Raw genomic sequence first — 16,526 nt, forward strand, 5'->3', positions numbered from 1 at the left:
GTAAACTGAAAAACCTTATTCTTAGATCCAATCTTTCATGATGATAAAAGAACAACATTTATTCTTTCAATAGATCTCCACCTTTAGCTGGTTTATAATCGGAGCTTGGGCTATTTCCTTTGCTCTTCTGTTGGCTTAGTATTTCCTTCAACATGTATTTATTGAACACATTCATGAAATAATCCTGTTAGGAAATATAGTCTTCCTTAAAACCTGGTTCAGTATCAGTTCATGAATTTGAAGCTTTCTTACTTTCTGGCCCAAAGTTTCAGAATGTCAGTTTTATGAGGTAGTCAATCAATTTTCCAGGAAAATGAAGGTCAAAGGCTTTATTTCCTTAAGCATAAGTCATCTTCCCAAGGTAGTTAGCTGGCACATATCCTTTCTGTCCTTGAGTTTCAGCTAACCACCACTCTTTATTCCCACTTAGATCACAAAATCTAAGTATATGGACTCTTTGGTACTCCTGAAGGCTGAGTTCATGGTCACTCCGTGCTTGAAAAGCATGAACTGCATAGAAAATCTAGACAACAAAGCAAATGACATTATTAGAACAAAACACAAAAATTTAGAGAAAAATAATAAAGATTTTTAAGATTTTTAGAAGCAATGTCAAAGTTTTTTTTTTTTTCAAAGTCATTGCCCAGATTTTTCTGTTGGGCTTATTTTGCTAAAATATGACCTCAATTAAGAATGGGGTGAAATAGCATTCTTACTCTGTTAGAATAAGTTTAAATTGTCCATACTTGAAGGCAATTGCGCAGTTTCTATTAAAATAATTTAATGTTAATTCCTTTTGAATTAATAATATCTCTAAGAATCTCTTTAACCAAAACAAAGTCTAGCAAATAGTCTTACACAGTAATATTACTCTAATACTTATATGGAAGGTAAAAAGAGGGATGTGGGAATGTTCTAAATGTGCAAGAAGAGAAAAGTTCAATTCTAGACTGTCATACTGAGAAAATTTGTAGTCATAAAAATGTTATTTCATGACACTAATAACAGAAAATGCTTATAATGAAATAGTAAAAGAAAAAAGTATAAAATTAGGGTAAACAATATATGCCTAAAATTGCTAATTTCTTTGAATGGTGGGATGATAGGTAAATCTCATTGTTACTTCTTTGTTTCTTTGTTTATTTTCCAGAACTTTATAATGACATTATATGAAATTTACAAGTTTAAAATTACTTTGACTTAGAAGAACTAACAAACCATATTGTCTCTTTTCTCAAAAGAACACTGCATAATTAGATAGGAAGCTCTAAAATAGAGCTTCCAGTAAATCATAACTGATAAAAAAATTTAGCTATATATAAAATAAATCAATTGGCTAATAATGCTTATAAACTAATTTATTTAATCAAACATTATGAAGTGCCCACCAAGTGCCAGATGTTATTTTTATCAGAGACCCTATTAGAGCTGAGCTAGAAAAATAATGTCAACAAGGCAAAACAAAACAAACAAACCCACAGCACTTCCACCAACAATCAAACCACATATAGGTGATATATTAGCTAACTGTGAACTGGATTTCAGAAGAAATAACTACCTAAATGACAAAGTTGTAAAGGCAGAAAATATGTCATGCAGAGATAAATATATGAAAACAAAAGGCAATCAGATTAACTTTCAAAATTTAGTGCTAATTGATAATGGGAACTATGAGCAATAAGGAGACTTTATTGATCAAGGAAAAGAGGCTGGGCTGTGTGATATGCGGGGACTATGTTGTAATTTAAGTTCTATTTAAATCTTGAATTGTTATTTAACTTCTGATTAAATTCTGATTCTATTGCTTGCTTTATTGTCTTAGCAACTAGCATAAGCTGCTCCTCAAGTAGAGGAACCATATTGCTATTGTCTGAATATTTTCTTCCTCCTAAAATTTGTGTGTTGAAATGCTAACCCTTGAGTTGATGATATTGAGATGGAGCCTTTGGGAGGTGATTAGTCATGAGGACAGAACCTCCAGGCATAGGATTAATTCCTTTAAAAAAAAAAAGGCCCAGGAGAGACCATTTATCCCTTCCACCCGGTGAGAATCTCACAAGAAAGTGCCATCTATGTACCAGGAAGTTGGTTCCCACCAGACCATAAAAAATGCCAGTGCCTTGATCTCCGACTTCCAGCCTCCACAATTGTGAGAAATTCCCCTTATTTGTAAGCCACCCAACTTATGGTAGTTTTGTTATAGCTGCCTAAATGGACTAAAGGTCAAAATTAAACTTGACTTCACTCACATCTTGGTACACAGAAGGAATTCAAATATTTGTTGATTTGACTATAGTTAGGCTGAAAGTCTTGGCTATCATACAGGAGATTGTCTTCTATCTTACAAGATAAATACAGAAAATATTGTTGGACATGCATTATTATATAATAAAAAGAAAAAGGGAACACTATAAATTAATCAGCATTGAGATGGTAGAAATTATATAAAGACCTTTTATAGAGCTTATGATAGTTTACATATCACTTGGGCTTTATCCTCAACGATTCTGAATTGAGACTTGGAGAAGAAACATACTTTTAATCATTGAGCTAATGAGTGCTACTAGGTCCCATGTCTTCTAACTCCAAATCCTACTCTTGGTCCATGTTTCATAATGCTTAAACATACTCTTGTTCTAGCAAACATCTTCAGAGTGTATTCTTGTGGAAAGGAACTGGAGTCCCTAATAAGTTCATGATTGTTTTGTTGTTTGGAAAGTGAAAACACTAAACAGATCCACAAAAGCCAAATGAAAGATTTGGTTTGCAAAAGCATTTAGGAATGTGATGTGATGGAATACAGCCCCTGAAATAATGTTCAAGAGCCTACATTCATAGTTGCTAACCATCAATTAGAATTTTTGAAATAATATGTATCCTTCACCAATGAGGCAATAGATTTTTCAGCAGGATGGATTATCTATTAAATACCATTCCTAAATATTTGTAGTAGTCTTTCATTTGGGCACAAATTCTCTCAAGGGGAATATAAAATCTTCTACCTATATATTTAGTATGAAATTATAGTTTATATTTTAAACATTAAATATAGATTCTCATGAAATCATAAATTTAAACTATAAAACATAATGTGCTTTCAATACTTTAGATGATCATGGTCCAAATTTATTTAGGTTGAAATTTTTCCAGTTTTTATATAATTTATGTTAAATGGAGACATATATTCTATACTCAAAATGGAAATAAATTTTACAGTCATCTTTTAAAAGTCTGTCTCTTATTTTAATCTTTTTAGTATTTTCTTTAATGTTAGACTACAAATTAGAAGTTTTCCACCTAAAATGTATTTTGGGAGCTGAAATTTTTCTCATTATTTTCAATACTTTAATTTTTATTTTTCTAACTTTAAATTTTATATGTTTTGGTTCAGATACATTAATTAAAATGTTATTAATTTGAACCATTGTAATCTAATGCTCTTTTATTTTTCCTTAGCATTTACTAAAATATATTTTATTAGTAGCTTTTTTGTACTCAGAAAAACTCTGGCTCATTTTATTTATAATATTCTGTGAATAAAACCCATTTCTCCATGGTATTTACTGTTTCAAAAAAAAAATAGCACTCTGTATTATTGACTCATACCCAATTTATTACACACTGTTGATAACCATCAGATCTTTTCCTGTGGTACCACTGTCAGTACAGCATTCCCTTATTCTATATATTTGTGCATTTAACTTCCTCTTGTGATAAGTCACATTACCTGTCTCCACTGAATCTCATTTTTTTTATTTTGTCACTGTTCTCCAATTAACAACAAAATTCATATTTTAATCTTCTTTTCCAAAACAAAAAATATATAAATAAAGTGAGCATTTTAAAATCTTTTTATATCAACAAATAGCTCTCCAAATCTTCATTTTAATGACTACTTAAATACATTATAATTCTGTCAAATTTTTGAAGGACTTTCTAAATAATAACATTCTAGCCATGTAGTATCAAAATGTAGATATTGAAAAGGAATTTGAGAAACTCAGCAACTAGGAAGAAAAAGAAATGACTCAATATTCTCAAGCTTCAAAAACTAATGACCAACAGTGGATTAATGAAGCACTAAATCCATCTCCATTAAAATAAATAATAAGAGGGAAGTCATTATTGTCATTTTCGTTCACAATTACTTCAGTGATTCTAGTGAATTGATCAAAAGTTGATAAAAAAGGTACAAGACCAGACTATGAACTTAGAAAAAATGATAGCAAAGCAACTAACTTTTTACCAGTTTTTTTAAAATGTACTTTCAATAATATTTATATAGAAAAAAAAAGCACTGATTCTTGGATAATGATCTGCCCTCTAAAACTAGGTTTCCATCATTATTAAGCCTGATTCTCTTTGCAAACTGCCAAGGACAACATTCCACTGACCAAACAAGGCACTTAGATGTGGTGGTCCCCAAGATTCCCACCCCTCTTATACATATCCTATATAATCACCTTCCTTTGATTATAGATGGCACTTGTTAATGTGATGGGATTTCACTCTCGTTGTTAGGTTGTGTTACATGGTTACTGTTAAGACATTTTGCAGAAGTGCCTGATAAGGTTCCTGAGAAAATGACTGAATTAGTCAAAAGGGAGATTATTTTGGGTGGGCCTCACCTTATCAAAAGAGACCATTAAAAAAGCATTTGGGTCTCTCAGAAGGAAAGCCAAAGAGATGTTCACTAACATGAACTAAACAACTAACAATGAAGAAATAACCAACTCTGTAAACTGCCTATAGAGACAATCACATGGCAAGGATCTGAAAGCAGCCCTTAGTTGCTTGAAGTTATCCCTGTCTAATTTCCAGCAAGAAATTGAATAGCTCAGTCCTGCTGGAATACGAAACTGAATTCTGTCAACAACCATGAGCTTACTAGAGAACTTCAAGTTTCAGGAAAAAGCCCATGCAATGCCTACATTGTAGCTCTGTGAGATTTTGTGCAAAGCATCCAAGCTTGGACTCTTGACCATGGACACTAAAATAATAAGTTTGTATTGTTTTAAGTCACTAAATTTGTGATGATTTTTATGCAACATAGAACACTAGTCATATTATGCCATTACTATTTGATGGACAAAGGAAGAGAATACATTAGAAGTAGTAGGCATATTTGTTTGACTGCTTTGGTTGCATTTGTTGATCCAGCAAAAACAGTGAATGTAAAAATTAAGTCCCTTGGTGTAAATCAGTACTGTCAGGTTGTGAACATCTATTAGCTCATTCCAATTATTCACCAAAAGCTCTGGACCGTAATTTAGGAGCACTCCAAAAAAAAAAAAAACAACAACAACAACAACAACAACACCCAGAATAAGTCCGCGCTTTCTTTGTGGGATGAGTATGCAGGACTATGAGTGGACTGGTTCTGAGGTCCCCAAACGAAAGGTAATCATACCTCCTGATTATACCACAGAATGTCCTCCATTAAGCACTTCCATTAAAGTATGTGTCCCATTAAAAATAGTAAATAATGTTTTTGCCCTTCCCATAAGACTCCTGATCCAGAACTATCCTAGAAACTATCCTAGAAAATGTCTTTCCCAACAATCTCTCTTCTTGTTTGAGAGGGAGAATGAATAAGCAAATTAAACCTCTAGAGAAGTGATTTCTTTCTTTTTTTTGGAGTGGGGTATCATGGATTGAACTCAGGGGTACTCAACCATTGAGTCACATCCCCAGCCCTATTTTGTATTTTATTTAGAGACAGAGTCTCACTGAGTTGCTTAGCTCCTTGCTATTGCCAAGGCTGGCTTTGAACTCGAGATCCTCCTGCCTCAGCCTCTGAGCTGCTGGGATTACAGGTGTGTGTCATCATTCCCAGCAGCAGGCAGTGATTTCTAATCTTTTTAAATAAAATTACCCTTTGAAAACCTTTTGAAATCTATTGACTTCTTATACCATAAAAGTGTACACATTTTTACATATTTGAGGAGACTCATGCGACCCAAGCACATTCATACACTCCTTAGGTTCTTGGAGTCTAGGTTAAAAAATTGAGCTGAAGTATAAAACTTACAAAGTCACTGTAACATAAATGAGTCTAAAATTACCTGTATCTGAATGATTTTTTTAGGACCCCATAGATGCACCATGAATAGCAGGTAGAGACTCTGTCCTTGTCAGGCTCCACTAGAACAATTTAAAAGACTAGATTACAGCTTACAACACCCTTTTGCAACAATTCTTTGCAAAAGAAGTACTTCCACAGTGGTAAAGAATAGGAAAAGAAATAGAGACTAAAAGGGGCACATAATTAAGCCAACTTAAGTTGCAGTTGATGTTCTTGATTAAAAATACAAACACATAATCAAAACCTAAAAAAAAACAGAAAGTTGCTTTTTAGGGTATCTCAAGTGTGAGATATTATATACTGTATTCTCATTACTCTCAAAAATGATGCAATTTACTCCCACTTTTCAATCTCCTTCTAGGGATCTCTAGAATGTGTGATTTTCTTAGACTGTCACACTGTAAACATAAGGGATCAACCATTTCTTTTCACACTTTCTAAGAGCCACTGGAATGGAAACTTCAGCCTCCTGACAAGGATTGTGAAGATAATACAATCCTTTCCGTTTCCAAGGGATGACAAGTAGTTTCATTATGAGAGGAATCTGAAAACCACTGGCTCATGTGCTTCTATTGGCTGAAGTTAAGAAATATTCCTTAGTGGACTTTTTTTTCTCTCATACTGGGGTTTCCAACAGGTGCCTTCTCTTCTCCTTATAATAAATTCATTGGGATAGATTCTCCCTTTTCAGAGGGAGGTCTTCAGTTTGAAATGGGTCATTTTATCTTTGAGGGAAGATTCTAGGAATCCTATATACCACAGAACCCATCATGTATACCTAATAAGAAGGTTGTGAAGATAACATAGCATACAATAAATATTGAATAAATATTTCCTATTACACTCAACCTTGACCAGTATGGGTTGTGATATAGTTTAGATATGAGTTGTCCCCCAAAAGCTCATTTATGAGGCAATACAAGAGGATTTAGAGGTGAAATGATCAAGTTACAAGAGCCTTAACCTAATCAGTGCATTAATCCTCTAATAGTGATTAACTGAGTGGTAACTGTAGGCAAGTAGAGTGTGGCTGGAGAAGTTGAGTCCCTGGGAGTGTACCTTTGGGTATATATTTTTTGCTTGTTGAGCAGAGCTCTCTCTGTGCTTCCTCGTGCAATGTCCCTAGATGCTTTCCTCTACCACACTCTTCTGCCATGATGTTCTGCCTCACCTCAAATCCTGAGGAATAGAGTCAGCCATCCATGGACAAGACCTCTGAAACTGTGAGCCCCCAAATAAACTTTTACTCCTCTAAAATTGCTCTTGTGAGGTCTCTGGGTCACAGCAGCCAAAAAGCTAACTAAAACACCCCCTAATTAGAAATTACCCTAATGTCCATCAACTGGTGAATGGTTAAAACATACTATATCCATGGAAGGGAAAATTAATAGGCAATTAAAAGCAATAAAATATGTATTTTTACTATAACACAGATGAATCTCAAAAACATTATATACTAAATGAAAAAAGGGAGTTGTAAAAACCACATATTGCATAATGTCATTTATATGAAATATACAGAAAAGGCAAAACTGTGGAGATAGGAAATAGTTTGTTTAGTGGTTTCCTAAAGCTGGAGATGGTAAAGAGCAATTAATGCAAATAGTACAAAGGATTTTTGAGAGTGAAATAAATGTTCTTAAATTGAATTAATGTGATGGTAACACAATTTGGTAAATATACTTAAAGTCATGGGATTTTATACTTAAAATGAATTAATTCATATGGGCAAATAAATAAGACCTTAATAAAGCTATTTTGGAGGGAAACTCATGAATTGAACGGCAATCTACACTGTAAATGGAATAAACAGAATACATAAAATAGTTTTGGAGGGCAGTACAGCAATGTCTCTAAGGTTTTATATAAACTCTCTGACCCTCCTATATTTTTAAGGATTTTCCTCATAGATATGTTCACAAAAGAGCACAAAACAGGTGAAAAAGAACTTTCCTAAAATCTTTCCTAAAAGATTCTAAATTTTTTTTGTTAGGGTAAGAGTTCCATATATGACTTATTCTATAAAATAAAATACTATGGAGAGTTTTTAAGGAAAAAATTAAGCTAATTAGATATAGTTTAGTTTATTATATATTATTTATTGTTTTAAATATTTATTTTTTTGTAGATGGACACAATACTTTTATTTTATTTATTTATTTTTTATGTAGTGCTGAACCCAAGGCCTCACACATGCTAGGCAAGCGCTCTACCACCAAACCACAAACCCAGCCCTGATATATTATTTTTAAGTGGAAAAAATATGTAACACACATGATATGTTTATTAATTGTATAAATATATATATTTGTATGTGCATGGAATATATCTGAAAAGTTATACATAAATATTGTCTCTGAAGAGTAGGAGTAAGAAAGCAATTAAGACCTTAACTTTTACTTTATATATTTCTTCTGACTATTTTAACTTTTCAAAAGTAAATTTTATCACCCCTATATAAAAGAATTTTTTTACTTAATAAAAAGTCAATAAAGAAAAAAAAACAAGTTGAATAAGAATTAGTTGGTCACCAACTGAGAATTAACAGTGAAATATACTGAAACTTTATATTGAAGCAAAAATGAATCCTACATTATAGTTAACATACCATCTTGTGATAGGATTATACCAGTAGCCTTTGCATCAGTGCAGTGAGGGACAAGTAGCCCTTAAAAGTATCAGTATGTAGTATATGGAATATACAAGTGATTAAAAATGGCCAATTACTAGACAGCTCAATGAAGATGTTGCTTTTAGAGGAATCAGGAACAATTTCCTACATGCTATTAATGGTCACAATCTGTTCAGCATTGAACTGCATTTCTCTAATGGAGGGGTGTACAAAGTGCATTTTCACTTTAAGTACATAACAACAGAGTTGTAACAGCAACAGCTACTATTGAGTGAGTGTCTACTCTGCTAGGTACTTTACACACTCACATTATCTCTAAAACATCAACTCTGCAACATAGGAATCATTGTCCTCTTTGTTTCATTTGAGGAAACAGGCTCAGAGAATTAAATTCTTTGCAAAACAGTCCACAGAGAGTACCCACTAATAGAGCTGGGACTTTTTGATGGCAATGCTGGTGCTTTCCTATCAAGTCTTACAGTAAAATAGTGAGCATTCAGAGATTCTTTCAAGTTTTGAAGAGCCTATTTTTTTCATTGAGGTTCAAATTCTTACCTGCTCATCTACCTCTTGAAAGCTGTCAACATCAGTGCCGTTTGTTTCAAACTTTCCACAGGTGCCACTTAGAGATGAGCTGCTATCACTTATGCTGCCTTCTGGGGTCCCTGTGACACTGTCACTAGCTGGCCGAGAAGACACAAAGAGGCTTATGTTGTCAAAATCATCGTCACAGAACCTGTTTTCAGCATCAGCCTTCTGCACTTTTGCTGGATTGTACGGTTTTAAGAAGGAGGAATACACATATCCTTTTACAACTAGGTAAGAAATAAAAAGAAAGAAGAACCAATGTCAAGTGCATACTGTTCCCAAATGCCTGGGTTTAGAGAAGCACACAAAGACCATTGGGAAAAAAATCTCAACCTGAGGAGGGGTGGTAATTCTGGAGAAAAACTTACTTCCCGTGTCAACGAGCCACCTGCTAGTACTCCCCAGTGGATCTTTCTGTTCCATCACAGCCACCAACTCTCCTTCCAAAAGGTTGATGTCATATTCTTGTGTGGCATTGCACTTGCGCTTAGCTTGGTAGAGTTCCTCTGCACTGTATGTGGACAGAAGTTTGGAGCGATGAATGTCAGTTTGACGTGGCACTTCTGGCTGGGAAAAGCAAGGAGAATATTTGTTTTATGTGGATGTATAATGAAATCCTCAGTAAATTCGTAACATTTTTCTTCATAGATTCTTTAAAAACATATACTGATTGGGGCTTATTTCAAGGTGAAGTCTTAGATTAGGCTCTTATTGTCGAGTGCTCCAGTTAGTCATGCAGTGAAAAATTCTCTAGTAAGCACAGGAGGGCAGTGTTGTAGAAAAGAAAGAAAATTCATGTGAAAAATCAGGAGGCAGAGGTTCTAATCCCTCTTGAACAACATTTTAACCCTTTGGTATTTTCTAAGCAACATTTTAACTCTTGCTATATTAAGCACTTGATAAATAATATTTCATTCAATAAATTGCACACTTGCTTGTCTTTTTCTAGAAAATAGCAGTGAATTCAGCAGGAGTAAGAAGCCATAGACCCCTTCCAAGCTCCTGCCCATTAAGTGACTTTGAGAAAACCACTTTATCTCTGGAACCCAGGGTGCCTTAGCTTGAAAATGCAAAGGTTGGATTACATGATTTACCTCTAAAATACTTGTAAACAAATATTTAGAGTGCCTATCTTGTGTCAAGCACCATTTTAGGCATTTTAAGGATCTGCTATGTACAAAACAGAAACCCAAATCCATGATTTTATGGATTAACAAACTCATAGAACAAAGGCTATAGAATATATTTAGTATACAGGGTAGAAATAGAGAGGAAATTTAAACATAAAGAACAAATTATAAGATTAGAATGAAATTAGTGATAAGAAAAATAATATGATACTATGATTCGGACAAAGTGAAGTAGTAATATTTTAACAGTCATGGATGCTCCTATACTCACCAGAACCGGCACAGGCTTCTTCTTTTCAAAACTGAGTTTCCTCTCAATAAAGGTGGCACTATTGTCCTTTACAAAATTCAGATTGTGAACCTCTTCTAGTACTCGATTCTGAATCTCAGAGATGCTTGAGACCAACAATGGTGCCTATGGTAGAAATAATACAGCATCATTTCCAGACAGCTATATAACCATATTAGGAGTTAAATTTACCAGAGTTGCAATAAGCATTTGAGAAAGTGTAAGGAGCTCATAGTGGAAAAATTAGGGCGATTCTAGAACTTTTGCATGAGGATAATCTAATTTACCGTATCTAGAAACCCTGTGAAAATGATAGGAATATATGTATTTATGAAAGTTTCAAGTCTAAATAAAAGGAGAACAGAAGAAGAAAGAGGAGGAGGAGGAGGAAGAGGAGGAGGAGGAGGAAAAATAAGCAACAAAGTCATGGAACAAAGGCTCAGGAATTAATTAATGGTGGAGAGACCCTGCACCTACTAGAAGAAATAGTAGACCCAAATCTCCATCATGTAGGCTTAGGAACTGACTTCCTCAACAAGACTCTGAAAGCACATGAAATAAAATCAAGAATCAATAAATGTAATGACATCAAACTAAAAAGCTTCTTCACAGCAAAGGAAACAATCAAGAACATAAACAGAGAGCCTACAGAAGGGAAGAAAATCTTTGCCACCTGCATATCAGACAGAGCATTAATCTCCAGAATATAAAGAACTAAAAAAATTAACACCAAAAAAAAAACAACAAATAACCCAATCAATAAATGGGAAAAGGAACCAAATGGAGACTCACAGAAGAAAAAATACGAATGGTCAAAAAATATATGAAAAAGTGTTCAACTTCCCCAGCAATTAGAGAAATGCAAATTAAAACTACACTGAGATTTCATTTCACTCTACTCAGAATGGCAATTATCAAGAATACAAGCAAAAATAAATGTTGACAAGGATGTGTGGATAAAGATTCACTCATACATAACTGATTGGACTGCAACTTGGTATAACCATTCTATAAAAAACAATATGGGTATCCCTCAGAAAACTTGGAATGGAACCACCATTTGACCCACCTATCCCATTCCTCAGTTTATACCTAAAGGACTTAAAATCCGCATACTACAGTGATGCAACCACATCAATGTTTATAGCAGCTTAACTCATAATAGGCAAATTATGGAACCAAAGTAGGTGCCTTCAACACCTAGTTTGGATAAAGAAAATATGGTCTATATACACAATGGAATATTACTCACTCTTAAAGAAGAATAAAATTATGGTATTTGCAGGTAAATGGAGGTAGCTGGAGAATATGCTATGCAAAATAAGCCAATCCCAAAAAACCAAAGACTGAATGTTTTCTCTGATATGCAGATGCTAATTCACAATAAGGAGCTAGGGAAAATAGAGATACTTTGGATTAGGCAGAGGGGAGTGAAGGGAGGGAGGGAATATGGGAGTAGAAAGGATAGCAGAATGAATCAGACATTATTACCCTGTGTACATATATGATTACATGGCCAGTGTGATTTTTCATCATGTACAACCAGGAGAATGTGAAGTTATGCTCCATTTATGTATGATGTGTCAGGATGCATCCTACTATTATGTATAACTAATTAATTTTTTAACAATTTAAAAATAAATAATAAAAATAAGAATTCATGGTGGTACAAATCTCCCACACAGTGGAGTAGTATAGTGACAGGGGAAAAGAGTCTTAAGATAAGAAGCACTAATTGAGTGTCTGTGCTAAGATTTAAACAAATCAGCAGATTCCTTGACATGCTTCCCATCAAGATGTAGAGTCTAGGTTCCTGCCTCTCAAAACCAGGTGGATCTTTATGGTTGTTTTATTATGTGTGGGACGTTGGGGCTACAACCCAAGACCTTGTTCTCGTTAGGCAAGGGCTCTTCCAATAAGCCACACCCTCAGTGGTAAGTGGGTCTTTACAGTGACCTCAATGAATAGGGTGCTGAAAAGAACAGAACCATGGAAATGAGGCTGTCTGACTTTAGACTAGAAACAGTAGTGCAGTTTATGCTGGTATTCTTGGGACACTCACTCTGGAAACCTTCACTCACTTTGGAGAAGTCCATCTTCTCTGTGGCCACCATGTAAGAAGACCATAATGAAAGATGAGAGAGAGTGGGAGGAACTCCCCTTGGGACCCCAGCTATTCCAATCCAAACTGAATGACCAACAGCCCAGTGAATCCCTGAAACCATGAACTATAATAATACCATGTTTGGTGTAATCTAATTTGAGCCCCAGAGTTTTTCACCATTTCAATGAAATTGAATGATTATCTCTTCCCTTCCTTGGCAGAAGATGAAGATTCTTTTTCTGCAAATGGTAAAACAGTCTCTAGAATGAGTGATGCTATGCATTAACAAGGATAGTGGACCCATATTGAAAAGAGGGAAAATAAGAAACAGATGTATGCTGACCTTGAAACCCTTTTCCATTTCCCCACCACCAACCTTAGAAATCACACTGCTTCCCTGCAGACAGAAGACTTGAAGAACTGTCTGTGGGTATTCTGACCAGTCTGAGAGGAAAAAGACCTAACAAACCTATTATGAAGGGTTCTCAAATGAAATGACAGATCACACAATCATGAAACACGGTTTTCAACTACCTACGGGCTCAAGGGTGTCAGTTAGTCCTCAACTTTTTCAGTGGTCAACAGGTCATTAGACAGCCCAGGCATGCCTCTAATATGAGGGAATCTGATAAATAGAAAAGCAACTTGTCTTAATTTTAAGAAAACAAAGAGTCCTTGAATATTAAAATAAGAGCAGAAATAAAAGGAAATAATTGATGGGTTAGAAGACTAAAGTAGGAAAATTTCATAAGAGATTGAGAAAAGTTATAGAGATAGAAAATAAGTGAGAAAAAATAATAAATTTAGAGGTAACAATCTAGGAGGTTCTGAAAAAGAAAAAAGGAGCAAAGAAAGAAAAAATCATCAACAAAATTGAATTTCATCAAGGAAATTGAGATTGAATGAATTTTGAAATTGAGAATTTCAAAAAGTTTCTAGAAGAGGCAGAATTTTCATGTTAAAAGGATCCCACCAAGTGTCCAAAAATTCAGACGGGGAATTCCTAGGTGCTTCCAAGGATCCAATGAGAGGACATATATACATAGAACGTATATAGAACCAAGAATCGGACTGGGTTGTCAATTCCCAGTGAAACAGTGGAAGCTAGAATAAAATAGAACAATGTAATGTTTTCATATTCACAAAGAACAAATTCTACATCCACAGAAACCATCAGTGAAGCATGATGATATTAAAAAGACATTTTTCTGGTATACAATGTATCAAAATATTCATCTCCCAATCATTTTTTCAGAGAACCACTCAGAAATACACTTCTCCCCAGATAAGGGCATAAAGGAATAAGTCAACATGGCATCAGAAAATAAGGAATTGGGATCCCACACAGAATAGAGAAGAAGGGGTCCCTTAGAATGATGATGAGGTGTGATCCCAGGATTACGGATAGAAAGGCAGTTCAGATTGGAGCAGATTAGAAAGCACTGGGAGAGATTTCTGCAAGAAGGCACAATTTATAGAATACCACACACATCTGAAAGTCTTAAAAGGTTAGTCAATTGAGAGGTAAAATTAGACAAAGAAAAATGAAGCAACTGGCAAAAGAAAAACAATTACTAACTTCAGAAAAAAAAAAGCTATACATGAAAGAAAAATTAATTCTGGTGTTCTGTGTATCTAACCAGCATTCACTTTGTGTGCTGGGTATCTGTGTACATCTTCAAATTTATTCTCCTTCCTTTCTACCCTGCTGTATGTGCCAAGAGTCTCATCGGAATTAAAAAGCAACAGGTCACTGGGCATGGTGGTGCATGCCTGCAATCCCAGCAACCCAGGAGGCTGAGGCATGAAGATTGCAAGTTTGAGACCAGCCTCAGCAAGTTAGCAGGTCCTGTGCAACTTGGTAAGACCTTGTATTAAAATAATAAAAAGGGTTGGGGATATGGCTCAGTGGTTAAAAGCCCCCAGGTTTAATCCCCAGTACCAAACAATCAAATAAATAACAATAACAACAATAAAACAATGTTGCACTCTGGTTTCAGATGGGTTCAATCAATGAAGAGTACACACAGGAAATCAGAATGAGAAAAGAAACAGAGATAAGGATATTTATTTCCTAAATTTTCTTTCTGTAGTATTAACTGAACAACACAGACCTATCAGATTGTCCTGTGCACATCCCTCTCTTTGTCCATTCCTATGCCAACCTCTTCCCTTATCCATTTAAACCTAGGTGTTATATGGCTCCCCTCTTTTGCTACCCTTGGGGCAGAACACTGGCTGCAAAGATTTCCCCCATAGCATTCTCACATTTTTGTAAATAATCACTTTATTAATTTTTTCTCCAAATGATCAATTTGAGTGTTCTGGTTTTTTTATACTAATATCATGACATACATAAGTTAAACAATTTAAACAGCATGTAAACATAGCTAAATTTATGGTATAACTACTGGAGCTCCATAGCAAGATCTTCTGTGAATATATATGTTGTGAGAACATAAAAAAGAGGGCTAAGTTCTCATTTTTCATAGTGGAATACGTTATGCCTAAAAGTGAAAAATAATTAAATGGCAAAATAAAATCTTATCTTAAAATATGAAAGTAAATACCAAGAGAATCACCTAAAAGAATTGAAAAATAGTTGTCCCCGAGGAAGAAGAAATAGAATAAAGAGAGTGAAGGACAACTGTTTTTCTTGGCCAAACTTAAATAACTACTTGAATCTTTAAATTATGTGCATGCATAATTGATAAAAATGAAAATGAAAAAAAACAGGACTTTGGATTCTTCAGAACATTAAAAATAGAGTTTCTATATGATTGAGCATCTCCCTTCTGCATATATATATATATATATATATATATATATATATATATCCCAAATAATCAAAAGTAAGGATCTTAAAGAGATTTTACATACCCATTATCACTGTAACATTTTTCACAATATCCAAGAGAAAGAAACAGCCATTAACAGATGCATGAATAAACAAAAATGTATCTACATACAATGGAACATTATTCAGACTTAAAAAGAAAAAAAAATTCTGCCACATGCTACAAAATAAATGAACCTTGAGGGCTATTTTAGTTAGCTTTCGAATTATTATGACCAGAAAACCGGACAACAACTTAAAGAAGCAAAAGTTTATTTTGGCTTCTGGTTTCAGAGGTTCATGGTCTAACAATCCATAGCTGTGGGCCCAAGTGAAACAGAACATCAGGGCAGTATAGTGTGGCAGAGGAAAGCAGCTCAGGACATAGTAACCAGGAAGCAGAGAAAGCCCCATTCACCGGGGATAAAATATAAACCCCTAAATCATGCCCTCAGTGACCTACTTCATACAGTCACCCCCTCCCTGCCTACAGTTACAACCCAGTTAATCTCTATCAGTGGATTAATCCACTCATTCTGTTACAACTCTCATAACCTAATCATATCACCTCTAAACATTCTAACATTGTCTCACACATGAGCTTTTAGGGGACATCTCATACACAAACCATAACAAGGGCATTATGCTAAATAAAATATGCCAGTCACAAGGAGACAAACACTATGATTTGATTTATATGAGGTATTTAAAGTAGTCAAATTTATAGAAACAGAAAGTAGAATGATGGCTTCCAGGAACTGGGGCAGGGGGGAAATGAGGACTTGTTTAATTGAAATGAGGACTTGTTTAATTGAAATGAGGACTTGTTTAATTGGTATATTTCAATTTTGCAAGATGAAAC

At 34.6% G+C, this 16,526-nt stretch overlaps 1 protein-coding gene across 1 annotated transcript in view; it reads right to left on the bottom strand.

Annotated features, from left to right (window-relative positions):
• Positions 1–337: 337 nt before the first annotated feature.
• The window catches only part of ARHGEF38 (Rho guanine nucleotide exchange factor 38), a gene marked incomplete at its 3' end in the record, with an annotated part of 128,937 nt that continues 112,748 nt past the window's right edge, over positions 338–16,526 (bottom strand). Inside the window, exons 11-14 of the mRNA XM_081304786.1 lie at positions 10,707–10,850; positions 9,674–9,872; positions 9,273–9,532; positions 338–523 (exon numbers count right to left, since the gene is read on the bottom strand). Of these exons, the coding sequence (XP_081160912.1) occupies positions 338–523; positions 9,273–9,532; positions 9,674–9,872; positions 10,707–10,850 (789 nt within the window). The remainder of the gene's footprint in view (positions 524–9,272; positions 9,533–9,673; positions 9,873–10,706; positions 10,851–16,526) is intronic.

This window comes from Spermophilus citellus (genome assembly GCF_964194105.1).
Source record: "Spermophilus citellus genome assembly, chromosome: 8".
Lineage (NCBI taxonomy): Eukaryota > Metazoa > Chordata > Mammalia > Rodentia > Sciuridae > Spermophilus > Spermophilus citellus.